The sequence below is a fragment of the Carcharhinus amblyrhynchos genome, chromosome 35 (assembly GCF_965287045.1).
Source record: "Carcharhinus amblyrhynchos chromosome 35, sCarAmb.v2.hapA, whole genome shotgun sequence".
Lineage (NCBI taxonomy): Eukaryota > Metazoa > Chordata > Chondrichthyes > Carcharhiniformes > Carcharhinidae > Carcharhinus > Carcharhinus amblyrhynchos.
In genome coordinates, this window is record NC_137358.1 from 3,463,261 (window position 1) to 3,478,880 (window position 15,620).

General features: G+C 49.5%; 1 protein-coding gene across 1 annotated transcript in view; it reads right to left on the minus strand.

Moving 5' to 3' along the window:
* Positions 1-479: 479 nt before the first annotated feature.
* Positions 480-15,620, minus strand: part of irf3 (interferon regulatory factor 3) — a 43,731-nt gene continuing 28,590 nt past the window's right edge. Inside the window, exons 5-9 of the mRNA XM_080217289.1 lie at positions 14,827-14,878; positions 12,773-13,009; positions 9,805-10,173; positions 6,854-6,975; positions 480-4,716 (exon numbers count right to left, since the gene is read on the minus strand). Of these exons, the coding sequence (XP_080073415.1) occupies positions 4,564-4,716; positions 6,854-6,975; positions 9,805-10,173; positions 12,773-13,009; positions 14,827-14,878 (933 nt within the window). The 3' untranslated portion in view covers positions 480-4,563. The remainder of the gene's footprint in view (positions 4,717-6,853; positions 6,976-9,804; positions 10,174-12,772; positions 13,010-14,826; positions 14,879-15,620) is intronic.

The following is a 15,620-nucleotide window of genomic DNA, read 5'->3' on the forward strand; positions in this document are numbered from 1 at the left end:
AACACTGCAATGAAGTCCCTGTGAAAATCCCCTAGTCGCCACACTCAGGCGCCGGTTCGGGTAACACTGAGGCAGAATTTAGCACAGCCAATGCACCCTAACCAGCACATCTTTCAGACTGTGGGAGGAAACCCAAGCAGACACGGGGAGAACATGCAGACTACACACAGACAGTGACCCAAGCCGGGAATTGAACCCGGGTCCCTGGCGCTGAGAGGCAGCAGTGCTAACCACAGTGTTACCGTGTTCATCAGATCCATGCTGGCTTTGCTGAGGAATCCAGACAGTCCCATTTCTTCCCCTTCCACTCCTGTTCTATCCCCATAGCCCCACAACTTTATTTCATAAAGCGTCCATCCAATTTTCTTTTCAAATCATTGATCTTCACCCCTTCCACCATCCTCCTGGGCCGTGAGTTCCAAATCACGATGGCACACTGCATTAAAAAAGAATGGTTTCCTTCTTATTCCGCCCCCCCCCCCCCCCCCACTACACCTCTGGACAAACACCTTAGATCAGTGTCCCTGCCTCCATGTGCCTGACCTTAATGTGGTGCACTGTCAAACAAAGCGGGGTGGGGCGTTGGGGGACATCATACCTTCTTCCTGCGTATGTACCATTCGTTTATTAGTGTCACAAGTAAGGCTTACATTACCACTGCAATGAAGTTACTGTGGAAATCCCCTAGTCACCACACTCCGCTGCCTGTGTGGGTACACAGGGAGAATTTAGCATGGCCAATTCACCAAACCCAGCACGTCTCTCGGACTGTGGGAGGAAACTCAGGCAGAATGTGCAGTCTCCGCACAGGCAGTGACCCAAGCCGGGAATCGAACCTGTGTCCCTGGTACTGTGAGGCAGCAGTGCTAACCACTGTGCCACCTTTTGGTCTGTAGAAGGAAAGGATCCTGCCAATGCCATGTAGGAATTTTAAATCTTGGACTTCATCTTGTTTTGTTATTTCCTCCTGCCGCATTTCTATACCAACTCACGAAGGTCCCCTTCTTTTAATTCTTTCACAGCCTGTTGGTGTCACTGGCTGGACCCAGCATTTATAGCCCACTCTGCCCCTTGAGAAGGTGGTGAGCTTCCTTTTTGAACCACCGCAGTCCGTGTGGTGTAGATACATCCATTGTGCTGTTAGTGAGGGAGTTCCCGGATCGTGACCCTTGCAGCAGTGGGGCAAGTTGGCATTGCAGTAGGAACAGATACCATCCATAAAGTCATACAATGCAGAGAAGGCCCTTCAGGCTGAGTCGGCACCAATAATAACCACCACTGAAGGTACGACAATGTGAATGTAGCCCAATCCATCACGCAAACCAGCCTCCCATCCTCTGACTCTATTTACACTTCCCGCTGCCTTGGAAAAGCAGCCAGCATGTTTAAGGACCCCACGCACCCTGGACATTCTCTCTTCCACCTTCCATCGGGAAAAAGATACAAAAGTCTGAGGTCACGTATCAACCGACTCAAGAATAGCGTCTTCCCTGCTGCCATCGTCAGACTTTTGAATGGACCTACGTCACATTAAGTTGTTCGTTCTCTATGACTGTAACACTACATTCTGCACCCTCTCCTCTCCTTCTCCATGAATGGTATGCTTTGTATAGCATGCACGAAACAATACTTTTCATCATATACTAATAGATGTGACAATAATCAATCAAATACTTTTCACTGTATCCCAATACGTGTGACAATAATAAATCAAATCAATCTAATCCCATTTTCCTGCACTTGTCCCATATCCTTGAATGTTACTTCAAGAGTTTGTCCAAATATTTTTTAAAGGTTGTACATTTTCCACCCTCCACTTCCCAGGTAGCGCATTCCAGATTCCCACCACCCTCTTGAGTGAAAAAACCTTTTCCCAAATCCCCTCTGAATCTCCTGCCCATCACCCTGAAACTCAGCCCCCTCAACCAAGGAGACTCCCTACTCACCCTGTCCATACCCCTCAGGATCTTATACACCTCAATCAATTCCCCCATCAGCCTTCTCTGCCCTATAAGTGCTTCTGGAGCTGGTTCTGCTATTAGTTTATGGTTGACTTGCATCTTAACTCCATCTACCGGATCCGTAACCCTTCATCGAAAAAATCTATCGAGAGAAAGCTATGGATCACCAAGCCGGAATGTTGGGTGGGCTTTTCTGATCCTACCCACTGAGGGTGACTCCCCTCACCCCTCCGCTCACTGATGGGGTCGGGGGGGAAGGTTTGAAGGACATCATACCTTGTTACTGAGTGCATCCCATTTGTTAGTTTATTAGTATCAGAAGTAGATGTAGGTGATGAGGGGTTTTTAATTGGGAAATCCTCCCCTCTGACAAGTGACTCTGAATAAACACAGATTTAAAATCGTTGGAATAAAGATGGCGGGGGAGATAAGGAGAATATTTTTCGCTCAGAATTGTTGGGGATCTGAAGAGGTGCTGGAAGCTGACTCCCTAATTCTCAAAGGGAGCTGGACAGGAACTGCTGGAAAACAGGGCTGTGGACTAAAGCCTGGAGTGTGGGGTGAAGGACAGCACAAACACAGTGGGCTGAATGGCCTTGTTCAGCGTTGTAACTCTCCATTGAACAGGTTTGAACAGTAGCTTTGCATATTATACTTCTCTCGGAGGATGGTGTTGGTTAAGGCACGAGAGGCAGAGGCCTGGTGGTATTAGCAGTGGACAAGTAAGCCAGAGACCCAGGGTGAAGCTGGGAGGACAAAGGTTCAAATCCTGCCACGGCAGACGGTGGAATTCGAATTCAATCTGGAATGAAGAATCTACCCACGACTGTGAAATCAGTGTCGGAAAAACCCATCCGGTTCACTAATGTCTCTTTAGAGAAGGAAATCTGCTGTCCTTACCCGGTCTGGCCTACATGTGACTCCAGAGCCACAGCAATGGGGTTGACTCTCAACTGCCCTCCAAGGGCAAGTAGGGATGGGCAATAAATGCTGGACCAGCCAGCGATGCCCATGTCCCACAAATGAATAAAAATTGTGCTCATTAGACAGAGGGGGGAGGAAGGAATGGAAGAAATTGTGATGAGGTGAGTTAAAGAGAAGTAACGTGGAATATATCCAGTAACTGTCTTAAGGATCTATCTGCAGCCGGGATAGTTCAAATTGTTTGCAGGAAGATTGCTTGAATCCACTAGGTGAGAACATTCAAATTTTGTTAACACATCTCTGGTCAGATTGCTCCAGGGTCAAGAGAAGGTGGGGTGTGACCCTAATCAAGTGCGACCTCTCATTGTGACACCGACTGTGACAGTAACCAGCTTCAACGTGGATTGTTTTTACACAATAGTGCCACAAAGTGAAAAATTCTTACACGCAGTTAAACTTCCAAGTTGAAACAACGTCCTTTCGCCACTCAGAGTAACTCAGTGACAGCCTCTGGTCAATGGTATTAAATAAAAGTAGCAATGCACTCACGTACCCTTAGCAGCTGTCGCAATAGATTGTCGCAATCATAGAATCCCTACGGTGCAGAAGAAGCCATTCGGCCCATCGGGTCTGCATTGGCTCCCTGACACAGTATGTCACTGAGGGCCAACCCCCTCCCCGTTCCCCTACCCCCACACATTTACCATGGCCAATCCCCCGAACCTGCACATCTCTGGACACTAAGGAGCAATTTAGCATGGCCAATCCACCCAACATGCACATCTTAGGTGGCCTGATAGAAGCCTACAAGATTATGAGGGGCATGGACAGAGTGGGTAGTCAGAAGCTTTTCCCCAGGGTGGAAGAGTCAGTTACTCGGGGGGGCACAGGTTTAAGGTGCGAGGGACAAGTTTTTAAAGAGATGTACGAGGCAGATTTTTTACACAGACAGTGGTGGGTGCCTGGACCTCGCTGATGGGAGAGGTAGTGGAAGCGGATACAGCAGTGACGTATAAGGGGCGTCTTAAGTACATGAATAGGATGGGAATAGAGGGGAATGGTCCCCGGAAGGGTAGGGGGTTTTAGTTAAGTCGGGCAGCATGGTCAGTGCAGGCTTGGAGGGCCAAAGGGCCTGTTCCTGTGCTGTAATTTTCTTTGTTCTTTGGAGTCTAAGGTGTAATTTAGCATGGCCAATCTACTTCAGGTGACATCTTTGGAGTATGGGAGGAAACCGGAGTACACCTACGAAGACACGGGGAGAATGTGCAGACTCCACACAGACAGTGATCCCAAGCCGGGAATCGAACCTGGGTGCCTGGCGCTGTGAAGCAGCAGTGCTAACCCATTGTGTCATCCATAATAACTGTACTGAATGGCGGAGCAGACTCGAGGGGCTGAATGGCCTACTCCTACTCCCAGTTCTTATGTTACGACAACAGGAATGATTCGAGAGGGTCTCCCTAACAATCTGAGTGCTTCGCAATCTGTCGCGGATCATTTCTTAGCCAATTTTAAACTTCCAAATTCTCGCCCACCCTCCCCACACCTGACCGTGCCGGGATTTGAACCCACGCTCTCTGCATTGCCCACCCAGGTTAAACGTTCAGCTTGTGACAACCGACAGGGCAGGTATGGAGTTACCGGCCGGCAAGCTGCCCCCCGAGAAGGGAGCCCTCATCTAGTTGATGTCCATGTACGACTCCAGGATGGAGAGGAAGCTGGAGGAGGACAGAGTGTCGGAAAGCTGTAGATCCACCGTCTCACTCCGCAGCGAGGAGGCCCCCACTCCGAGTGCTAACTCATGTAATATCCTGAAGGCTACAGGCGTCACCTGGATGAGGGAGAAGAGAAGACATTACAAAGACCGAGGAACAGGACAGCACAGGAACAGGCCCTTCCGCCCTCCTGCGCCAATCACGTACGCACTTACGGAGTCCGTATCCTTCCATTCCCATCCTATCCATGTAGTCGCCCAGTTGCCCCTTAAATGTCGCTATCGTACCTGCTCCCACCCCCTCCCCGGGCAACGAGTTCCAGACATTCACCACCCTCTGTGTAAAATACTTGCCTCACTGAGTTGAGGAGGAACTTCTTCACCCAAAGGGTTGTGAATCTGAGGAATTCCCTGCCCAGTTGAGGCTCCCTCATTGAATGTTTTTAAGGCAAGGATAGATAGATTTTTGAACAGTAAAGGAATTAAGGGTTATGGTGAGCGGGCGGGTAAGTGGAGCTGAGTCCATAAAAAGATCAGCCACGATCTTATTGAACGGTGGGGCAGGCTCGAGGGGCCAGATGGCCGACTCCTGCTCCGAATGCTAATGTTCTCACTCATCTCCTCTAAACTTTTCCCCACGAACCTTACACCTATGTTCCCTTTCTACCCTAAGGAAGAGCATCTGATGATCCACTCTGTCCATGTCGCTCATAATCTTGTGGCCCTCTATCAGGTCGCACCCCCCACCCCAACCCCACCCACCCCCAACCTCTGTCGTTCCAGTGAGAACAAATCCGAGTTTATCCAACCTCTCCTCATAGCTAATAAGTTTATTTATTAGCGTCACAAGTAGGCTTACATTAACACTGCAACGAAGTTACTGTGAAAATCCCCTAGTCGCCACTCTCCAGCGCCTGTTCGGGTTACACCGAGGGAGAATTTAGTCAATGCACCCGAACCAGCACGTCTTTCGGAGTGCGGGAGGAAACCGGAGCACCCGGAGGAAACCCACGCAGACACGGGGAGGACGTGCAGACTCCGCACGGACGGTGACCCAAGCCGGGAATCGAACCTAGGTCGCTGGTGCTGTGAGGCAGCAGTGCTAACCACTGCGCTACCGTGCCGCCCCCCCCATTAGTACAGACACAGGACTTCAGAGAGTTGTTGCCACGGTGCAGATGTTCAAGAAGTTAAGGATGGTGCTGAGGATTAATGCACAGTGGGTACCTAATCTCCTAAACTTTAATTACCGGATAGCAAGGAGAATAGACATAGTTGTTGTAACTTAACTTCCATAATGGCAGATCCCAGGAACCACTTGAGATAAAAGCAAAATACTGCAGATGCTGGAATCTGAAACAAAATCAGAAAATGCTGGAAAATCTCAGCGGGTTCTGACAGCACCTGCGGGGAGGGAATAGAACCAAGGTTGCAAGTTCCTTGTTCTATTCTCTCTCTCACAGATGCTGTCAGACCCGCTAGGTTTCTCCAGCACTTCCTGTCTTGGTCTCAGTTTGCATTTCCATAGCACCTTTTGAATAGCGCTTCACGGACCCTTATCCAACAAAAGCAGCTATTGAGGGGTATGGAGCAAAGGTCAGATTTGAGGAACAGATCAGCTAACTGAATGGCAGAACAGGCTAGAGGGGCTGAATGGCCTGCTGTTTCTGCTAATCCTGGGATAGCCCCCGGGGAATCCCTGATTGACCCCCCAACGGGACTTGTGAATTATGAGCTCTGTGGGTGATAGGTAATTCCCTAAACAGGTGGAAGTCGTATCCCGATCCTTTTATAAAGCAGGCTCCTGAGTGGGTCCATCATTCTAGCGTCCCGGGTGGGACGTGTGTACATGTACCAACGGCTTGTGGTTTGATTTTTGCTTTGAGAATCAAATACTGTTCAGTTCCAGCTTCCTTAGTTATTACAAATCCCATACAAATAGAGTCATAAAGATGTACAGCATGGATGCAGGCCCTTCGGCCCAACCTGTCCATGCCAACCAGGTTTCCTCAACTGAACTAGTCCCATTGGCCTGTGTTCAGCCGTATCCTTCTAAATCTTTTCTATCCATGTACCCGTCCAAATAGGTTATGTAGGTTTTGTGGGCAGTGTGGACGAATGAACTGCAGGTCCTGGGGAGGTTTCTAATGGCGATAGTCACTGGAATGGTCTCTGGGGGCAGCGGGGCGGGGATGGAAACAAGAGACGTGAATTTTTGTGCCTCACTGTGACATTACCACAAGTTCGGCCTTACCTGAACCATGATCATCTTTTTAGTCCAGGGTTTATGGTCAGGATCTGGCCAGAGCTCCCCACAGCAGATCCAAATCGACAAGAGGGGAGAGCGACCACCATTGACCAGGAAGTCATGTATTTCTGTGGAGGAAGGTTTAAAATATTTACTGTACTCTGTCAACATGTATTTCTGTGGAGCAAAGTTTAGGATACTTACAGTACTCTGAAAATGTACTTCTGTGGAGGGAGGTTTAAAATATTTACAGTATTCCGTGAACAAGTATTTCGGTGGAGGATGGTTTAGAATACTTACAGTACTCTGTGAACAAGTATTTTGATGGAGGATGGTTTAGAATATTTACAGTATTCCGTGAACAAGTATTTTGATGGAGGATGGTTTAGAATATTTACAGTATTCCGTGAACAAGTATTTTGATGGAGGATGGTTTGGGATACTTACAGTACTCTGTGAACAAGTATTTTGGTGGAGGGTGGTTTAGAATATTTACAGTACTCTGCAAACAAGTATTTTGATGGAGGATGGTTTAGAATATTTACAGTACTCTGTGAACAAGTATTTCAGTGGAGGGTGGTTTAGAATATTTACAGTACTCTGTGAACAAGTATTTTGGTGGAGGGTGGTTTAGAATATTTACAGTACTCTGTGAACAAGTATTTCAGTGGAGGGTGGTTTAGAATATTTACAGTACTCTGTGAACAAGTATTTCAGTGGAGGGTGGTTTAGAATATTTACAGTACTCTGTGAACAAGTATTTCGGTGGAGGGTGGTTTAGAATATTTACAGTACTCTGCGAACAAGTATTCCGGTGGAGGATGGTTTAGAATATTTACAGTACTCTGTGAACAAGTATTTCGGTGGAGGGTGGTTTAGAATATTTACAGTACTCTGCGAACAAGTATTTCGGTGGAGGGTGGTTTAGAATATTTACAGTACTCTGTGAATAAGTATTTTGGTGGAGGATGGTTTAGAATATTTACAGTACTCTGTGAACAAGTATTTTGGTGGAGGGTGGTTTAGAATATTTACAGTACTCTGTGAACAAGTATTTTGGTGGAGGGTGGTTTAGAATATTTACAGTACTCTGTGAACAAGTATTTTGGTGGAGGGTGGTTTAGAATATTTACAGTACTCTGTGAACAAGTATTTCAGTGGAGGGTGGTTTAGAATATTTACAGTACTCTGTGAACAAGTATTTTGGTGGAGGGTGGTTTAGAATATTTACAGTACTCTGTGAACAAGTATTTTGGTGGAGGGTGGTTTAGAATATTTACAGTACTCTGTGAACAAGTATTCCGGTGGAGGATGGTTTAGAATATTTACAGTTCTCTGTGAACAAGTATTTCAGTGGAGGGTGGTTTAGAATATTTACAGTTCTCTGTGAACAAGTATTCCGGTGGAGGGTTTGGAATATTGGGGAATTTGGTTTCCGAACTCGGTGCAGGTTTCCCCAGAGTTTCTCTTGGAACATTGTAAACGAGTTGTGATTATCTCGTACCCTTGGCAACTGGAGAACTCCAACCTAAGGCAGCAATTTTTAAATTCTTTCATGGGATGTGGGTGTCGCTGGCTGGGTCGGTATAGAATCCCTACGGCGCAGAAGGAGGCCATTCAGCCCATCCCTAATTGCCCCTGAAGTGAGTGGTTCACTCGGCTGTTTCAGAGGGCAGTTGAGAATCAGCCACATTGCTGTGGCTCTGGAATCACATGTAGGCCAGACCGGGTAAGGACGGCAGATTTCCTTCCCTAAAGGAACCAGATGGGTTTTTCCAACAATCGACAAGTTGTAATGGTCACCGCTGCTGAGACAATCTTTACAGTTCAGATTTTTAGAAAAATATTGAATGAAAAGGACCCCGATTGTTCTCATTTTTGACCCTTTGAATCATAAGGTTGAAAGTGTGTCTTCATCAATGACAGTGGTGTAACATGCTGGCACAGTGGTTAGCGCTGCTGCTTCACAGCGCCAGGGACCTGGGTTCGATTCCCGGCTTGGGTCACTGTCTGTGCAGAGTCTGCACGTCTGCGTGGGTTTCCTCCGGGTCCTCTGGTTTCCTCCCACAGTCCGAGAGACATGCCTTCAACAGTGGAGAGGTGATGGCCCAGTGGTATTATCGCTAGACTATTAATCTAGAGACTCAGCGAATGTTCTGGGGGACCCGGGTTCGAATCCCACCACGGCAGACGGTGGAATTTGAATTCAATAAAAAAAAATCTGGAATTAAGAATCTACTGATGACCATGAAACGATTGTCGGAAAAACCCATCTGGTTCACTAATGTCCTTTAGGGAAAAAATTCTGCTGTCCTTACCTGGTTTGGTCTACATGTGACTTCTGACTCACAGCAATGTGGTTGACTCTCAACTGCCCTCCAAGGGCAACTAGGGATGGGCAATAAATGCTGGCCCAGCCAGCAACACTCATGCCCCATGAACGAATTAAAAAACACGACAGTTGGCTGGCACAGTGGTTAGCATTGCTGCCCCACCGTGCCCAGGAGCTGGGTTCAATTCTACCCCCGGGTCACTGTCTGTGTGGAGTTTGCACATTCTCCCCATGTCTGTGTGGGTTTCCTCCGGGTGCTCCGGTTTCCTCTCACACCCCAAAGATGTGCGGGTTAGGTGGATTGGCCGTGCTAAATTCTCCCTTTAGTGTCAGTGGGACTAGCTAGAGTAAATGCATGGGGTTATGAGGATAGGGCCTGGGGTGGGGTTGTGGTCAGCGCAGACTCGATGGGCTGAATGGCCTCCTTCTGTAGGGATTCTATAGCCGGAATTTTACCAGCAGTCCCGCCCCGATCCTGGGCCGAGTGAGGCTGACAGAACAGGATTCTCTGTTGGCCTCGGGCGGGGTTTTACGAGCCTCACTCGCTGTAAAATAGCGGCCTGTGATTGCACGCCCGGAGGTTACTGTCAACTGTGTTGCATCAAACCCTCGGCTGGTCACTCACCTCTGAGAAACTGCTGGAGGTCGCGCAGGGTGGTGAATTCCTGGCTGGAAATCTGCTGAGGTTCGGAGCCGGTGGGGTATTCCGTCATCGACCAGAAGCCCTTGCACCTGCCCAGCCTGCGAGCGCGGATCCACGTGTTCTGCACCTCCACAACCAGCCCCTGGTCCAGACGGTCCAGCAGCCGGTTGGTGTATTTGATCTGCTGCTGGTCGATGATCTGGGTGCTGGAGGGGTCTGGGAACGGAAGATCCTGAAGGTGGGGGAAGGCGGTGGCTGAGTTGTAGAAAAGCCGGAAGCCAGAGGGGTTCGTTACGATCTGTTCCTGCACCAACTTCCCGCGGTAGAAAATCTTCACCTCAAACTCGGTAACTGCGGAGAGACAAACGGGTGTCACTGTGTGAACAGCCTGGAACTGCTGCATCTCATTTCATCTCCAATAGTCAGTGTGTCTTCGATTACAAGACCATAAGACATAGGAGCAGAATTAGGCCATTCAGGCCATCTGCTCCACCATTCAATCATGACTGATACTTTACGCATCCTGATTCTTTTCCCCATAACCCCTGATCCCCTTATTAATCAAGAACCTTATCTATTTCCATCTTAACGACACTCAGTGACCTCCACAGCCTTCTGCGGCAAAGAGTTCCACAGATTCCCCACTCTCCGGCTGAAGAAATTCCTCCTCATCTCTGTTTTAAAAGATCGTCCCTTCAGCCTGAAGTTACGCCCTGGCCGATACATCCTTCAGCCTACCTCATCAGTAACAGCTCACCCGTACCATACAACGGCTGCTCCAAGGTAAAGGTTTAAAGTTTATTTATTAGCGTCACAAATAAGGCTTACCTTAACACTGCAATGTAGTTACTGTGAAAATCCCCTAGTCGCCACAGTCCGGCGCCTGTTTGGGTACACTGAGGGAGAATTTAGCAATGTACGTCTGCGGGAGGGAACTGGAGCACCCGGAGGAAACCCCCGCAGACACGGGGAGAATGTGCAGACTCCGCACAGACAGTGGCCCGAGCCGGGTACTGAACCCAGGTCCCCGGTGCTGTGAGGCAGCAGTGTTAACTACCGTGCCACCATAATAACTCACCGACAGCAATCAACGAGGTCTGCAACATCCCGAGGGCCAGAAAAGAGGCGCTATCCAAATGCAAGTCCTGTTCTCTGTTGCTCTGAAGAGGAAGGCCTGAACGCAAACACCGCTTAGCAACACAGCAGGAGGTGTGTCGCCCATAACCCTCGGCCGGAACGATCCCACAACCAGGCAATGGTGCACCGCCTCCGCCACGAGAAACAAGGCGTGGCGACGGCAGGGAATGCCCCCCATCCCCACACCCACCCCCGCACACCCCCGCCCCCACTGACCCCACTGCGCACCCCCTCCCACCCCCCCACTCGTTACTGTCTTTAGATGAGTCTATCAAAGTCAGATTCCAAATTGTTAATTGATCTGTTGGCCGTGTGAGGAAGAGAATCCCAAACATCTCCTCGAAAAATATCCCCCACTTTCACTCCGGAAATCTCTGGCTCTCTCCCTTTAGACTCTGACCCCCTCCCCTCCCCTCCCCTCAATCCTAGACCCTTCCAGCCAATAGGTGTCTCCCCAGCGACTCTTGTCAGTTCTTAGAAAGTCTTGAAAATGTCACTCAAAGTATCCTTTGTTGTTGGTGCAGGCTCGATGGGCTGAATGGCCTTCTTCTGAAGGGTGTACGGTGCTAGTTTATATCACCTCTTGCAGGATCCTTGCAGCACAGAAGACGCCATTCAGCCCATCAAGTCTGCACAGACTCTCCAACAGTGTAGCTTGCCAAGGCTGAATGGGCCAAATGGCCTCCTTCTGCACCATAGGGATTCTGTGATTCTACTCTATGTTTCTTCAACCATAAGCAATCTTTTGCTGAGAGAGAGACAGAGAACAGGGTTTTAATAAAACCACCCTCAGCAATGCACTAAAAACAGGTTGCAAAGCCACCAACTGCTGATGCACCATCTTTTGAGCAGCACGGGTGGCACAGTGGGTTAGCACCGCTGCCTCACAGCGCCAGGGACCCAGGTTCGATTCCCAGCTCGGGTCACTGTCTGTGAGGAGTCTGCACATTCACCCCGTATCTGCGTGGGTTTGCTCCGGTTTCCTCCCACAGTCTGAAAGACCTGCTGGTTAGGGTGCATTGGCCGTGCTAAATTCTCCCTCAGTGTAACCCGAACAGGCGCCAGAGTGTGGAGACTGGGGATGTTCACAGTAACTTCATTGTAAGCCTACTTGTGACACTGATAAATAAATAGACTCTGAGGAGAGACTCATTGAAGGAGGAACTGCGATTTCTTCAGTGTCTTTTACAAAGTTCCAAAGTACTTTCCAGCCAATGAGGTACATTCTGATACCTCGCGCCAGCGTTAATGACTCGCAAATTGTTTCATATGGGTCACCGGGCTGAACAGGAACGATGGAGAGGAAACATTCCCATTGGCTGGGGAATCTGGGACTCAGGGTCAAACTTGCCAAGCATTCATAAAGTGATGGCAGGAGAACAGGGTGGGGGGGAGTAGGGGGTGGGGGGAGTAGGGTGTGGGAGAATGGGGTGGGGGGAGTAGGGGGGTGGGGGGGTGTAGGGGGTGGGGGGGTGTAGGGGGTGGGGGGAGTAGGAGGGCGGGGGAGAATGGGGTGGGGGGGTGTAGGGGGTGGGGGGAGTAGGAGGGCGGGGGAGAATGGGGTGGGGGGCTGTAGGGGGTGGGGGGTTTACGTGGGTGGGGAGAATGGGGTGGGGGGATTATGGGGGCGGAGAAGGCAGGGGAGAATGGGGTGGGGGGGTGTAGAGGGGTGTAGGGGGTAGGGGGGTGGGGGGTGTAGAGGGTAGCGGGGTGGGGGGTGTTGGGGGGTGTAGGGGGGGTGGGGGGGGCGGGGGAGAATGGTTTAAACACAGGCGAAGGAGAGAATAAAAAAGGTCATAACGCCAACACTAACCAAGATCACCATTTGGCATGAATTCCCTCATCTGTGTTTGGAAGGCACCAACATTTGGCATCTCGATGTTGGAATCCCCGACCAGAGAAGGCATCGCGCAAGCAGCACCCTCGCATGCACCAGGGAGGGCGGGATATGCTTGAGTCAGACAGTGTGGAGACTCAGTGTAGTCTGGGGTGTAGCAGCCAGGGCTCAAAGACATGAAATCCTCCGCCGTGAGGCCCTGTCCATCGTACTCTGAAATGAGAGAGACTTTGTTAGAGCGATTTAGACAGGGTTCTCCCCTCTTGATGCTCTCCCAGCTGGTGTGAGGCTACGGGGGGTTGGAAGGGGTGGGGGTTGGAAGGGGTGGGGGTGGGGCGGGGGTGAGAATCCAATACCTGAGCCCAAATCCAGAGGAGCCTCTGTGGTAGAATTGCAATGCCCCAGTTGGACACCCGGACACTGACTCCTGATCTGATTGGCTGCTCCATTCAGAGAGGGCCATTGGGTCTCACAGAAAGATGCCCCCCCACTACCCCCGCTTGGCAGACAGGTCAAAGGGCAGATAGGCCAAAGGGCAGACAGATCAAAGGCCTACATTACCCTGGACTGAATGATCAAGTGAGTGGGCTACCTGGCGACTGGGGAACTCAGTCAAACTGGAATGAAAGTCAGTGCAATCTGTTGAAGGCGGAACTTGCGACGTCACGGGTTGTCGATCGGACGTCTTTCTCCGCAGAGCACCCAACCCTCACCAAGAGCCTGCTTCTTTACCTCTGCCACCCCAAGGGACTTCATTTCAGTGAGAGGGTGGCGTTTATAGGAATAGAATATAAAGGTAAGGAAGTATTGTTGGAACTATACTGGTGAGGCCACACCTGGAGTATTGTGCACAGTTTCGGTCCCCTTATTTGAGGAAAGATTGGAGGCAGTTCAGAGGAGGTTCACTAAATTGATTCCGGAGATGAGGGGTTTGTCGATTGAAGAGAGATTGAACAGTTTAGGCCGATACTCTCTGGAATTTAGAAGAATGAGGGGAGATCAGATTGAGGTTTACAAGATGATAAAAGGCCTGGATAAAGTAGATGTGGAGCGGATGTTTCCTCTCGTGGGACATTCTAGGACGAGAGATCAGAGTCTGAGGATAAGGGGCAGAAAATTTAAAGGAGAAACTACTTCTCCCAAAGCTTATGAATCTGTGGAATTCACTGCCCCAAAGTGTGGTGGGTTCTGGGACAGTGAGTATATTTGAGGGGGAGTTAGACAGATTTTTATTTGGCAATGGGAGAAGGAGGGAAATGGAAATGAGGAGCATATCAGCCACAATCGAATGGCGGAGCAGAGTCAATGGGCCGAATGGCCTAATTCTGCACCTACAAAAATTAAAATCCCACGCACGCACTCTCCTCACTCTCAATCCTCCAGATCAACCGATCGCCCTGTCCATCGATGAGGCTCAAGAATCAGGAGTGGGCATTGACCCCTGACCTTCTGAGCCTGAGAGGGGAGCGCTATTTATTGAATGAGAGAGGGCAAAAGGTCAGTCATAACCATTAGAGGAGAGGCAGACAAATTATTCCTCATGAGTGAGGACAGTTTGCCCAACACCTCTCTTCCCTCGCCCAGCAGGCTGCCCAGTGGACTGTCGAGTAGGCCTCAAATTGGTTTCTGTCATTCCTAGCCTACAACTCAACTCTTGGGAGTTGGGTGGGGGGCATGGGTGCTTGGATTACTCTTGGTCCCTTAGAGTAGAAGGGTAAACATCCCCTAGCAAGCGATTCTTCGATGGGGTGGGGTTGGGGGGGGGGCGATGTGTTTGGCAAAGAAAGTCCAAAGATGTGCGGGTTAGGTTGATTGGCCATGCTAAGAAGTTGCCCCTTAGTGTCCAGGGATGCCTAGGTTAGAGGGATTAGTGGGTATAATATGTAGGGATATGGGAGTAGGGCCTGGGTGGGATTGTGTTCGGTGCAGACTCGATGGGCTGAAGGGCCTCTTTCTGCACTGTAATGTTCTATGATCTAGGCCTAGGCCTAGCTTTGGTGCCCTTGAGGTAGGAGGGGAGAATCATGTACCTGGTGATGGGTCTAATATCGCCATGTTGTTCAAGCTGCTTGCTAACGTCTCCTGTTGGAAAATGTGAGAAGATTACTCCACAGGTCAAAGTATGAGGAACACAAGGCATAAAATCAATTCCGATCATAACTGAGATAAACTTCTTCCTTGATCTGGTTCACTATTGCTACACGTATTCGGATTCAATGCGTTTCCCTGTCTACATCAACGGGGATGAAGTAGAAATGGTCGAGAGCTTCAAGTTTTTAGCTGTCCAGATCACCAATAACCTGTCCTGGTCACCCCCACACCAATACTATAGTTAAGAAAAACCACCAACGCCTCTACTTTCTCAGAAGACTAAGGAAATTTGGCATGTCCGCTACGACTCTCACCAACTTTTACAGATGCCCCATAGAAAGCATTCTTTCTGGTTGTATCACAGCTTGGTCTGGGCTCCTGCTCTGCCCAAGACCACAAGGAACTACAAAAGGTCGTGAATGTAGCCCAATCCATCACACAAACCAACCTCCCATCTATTGACTCTGTCTACACTTCCCACTGCCTCGGCAAAGCAGACAGCATAATTAAGGACCCCACGCACCCTGGACATTCTCTCTTCCACCTTCTTCCAACAGGAAAAAGATACAAATGTCTGGGGACACGTACCGACTGACTCAAGAACAGCTTCTTCCCTGCTGCTGTCAGACTTTTGAATGGACCTCCTTGTATGAAGTTGATCTTTCTCTACACCCTACATTCTGCACTCTCTCCTTTCCTTCTCCCCTTTGTACTCTATGAACAGTATGCTTTG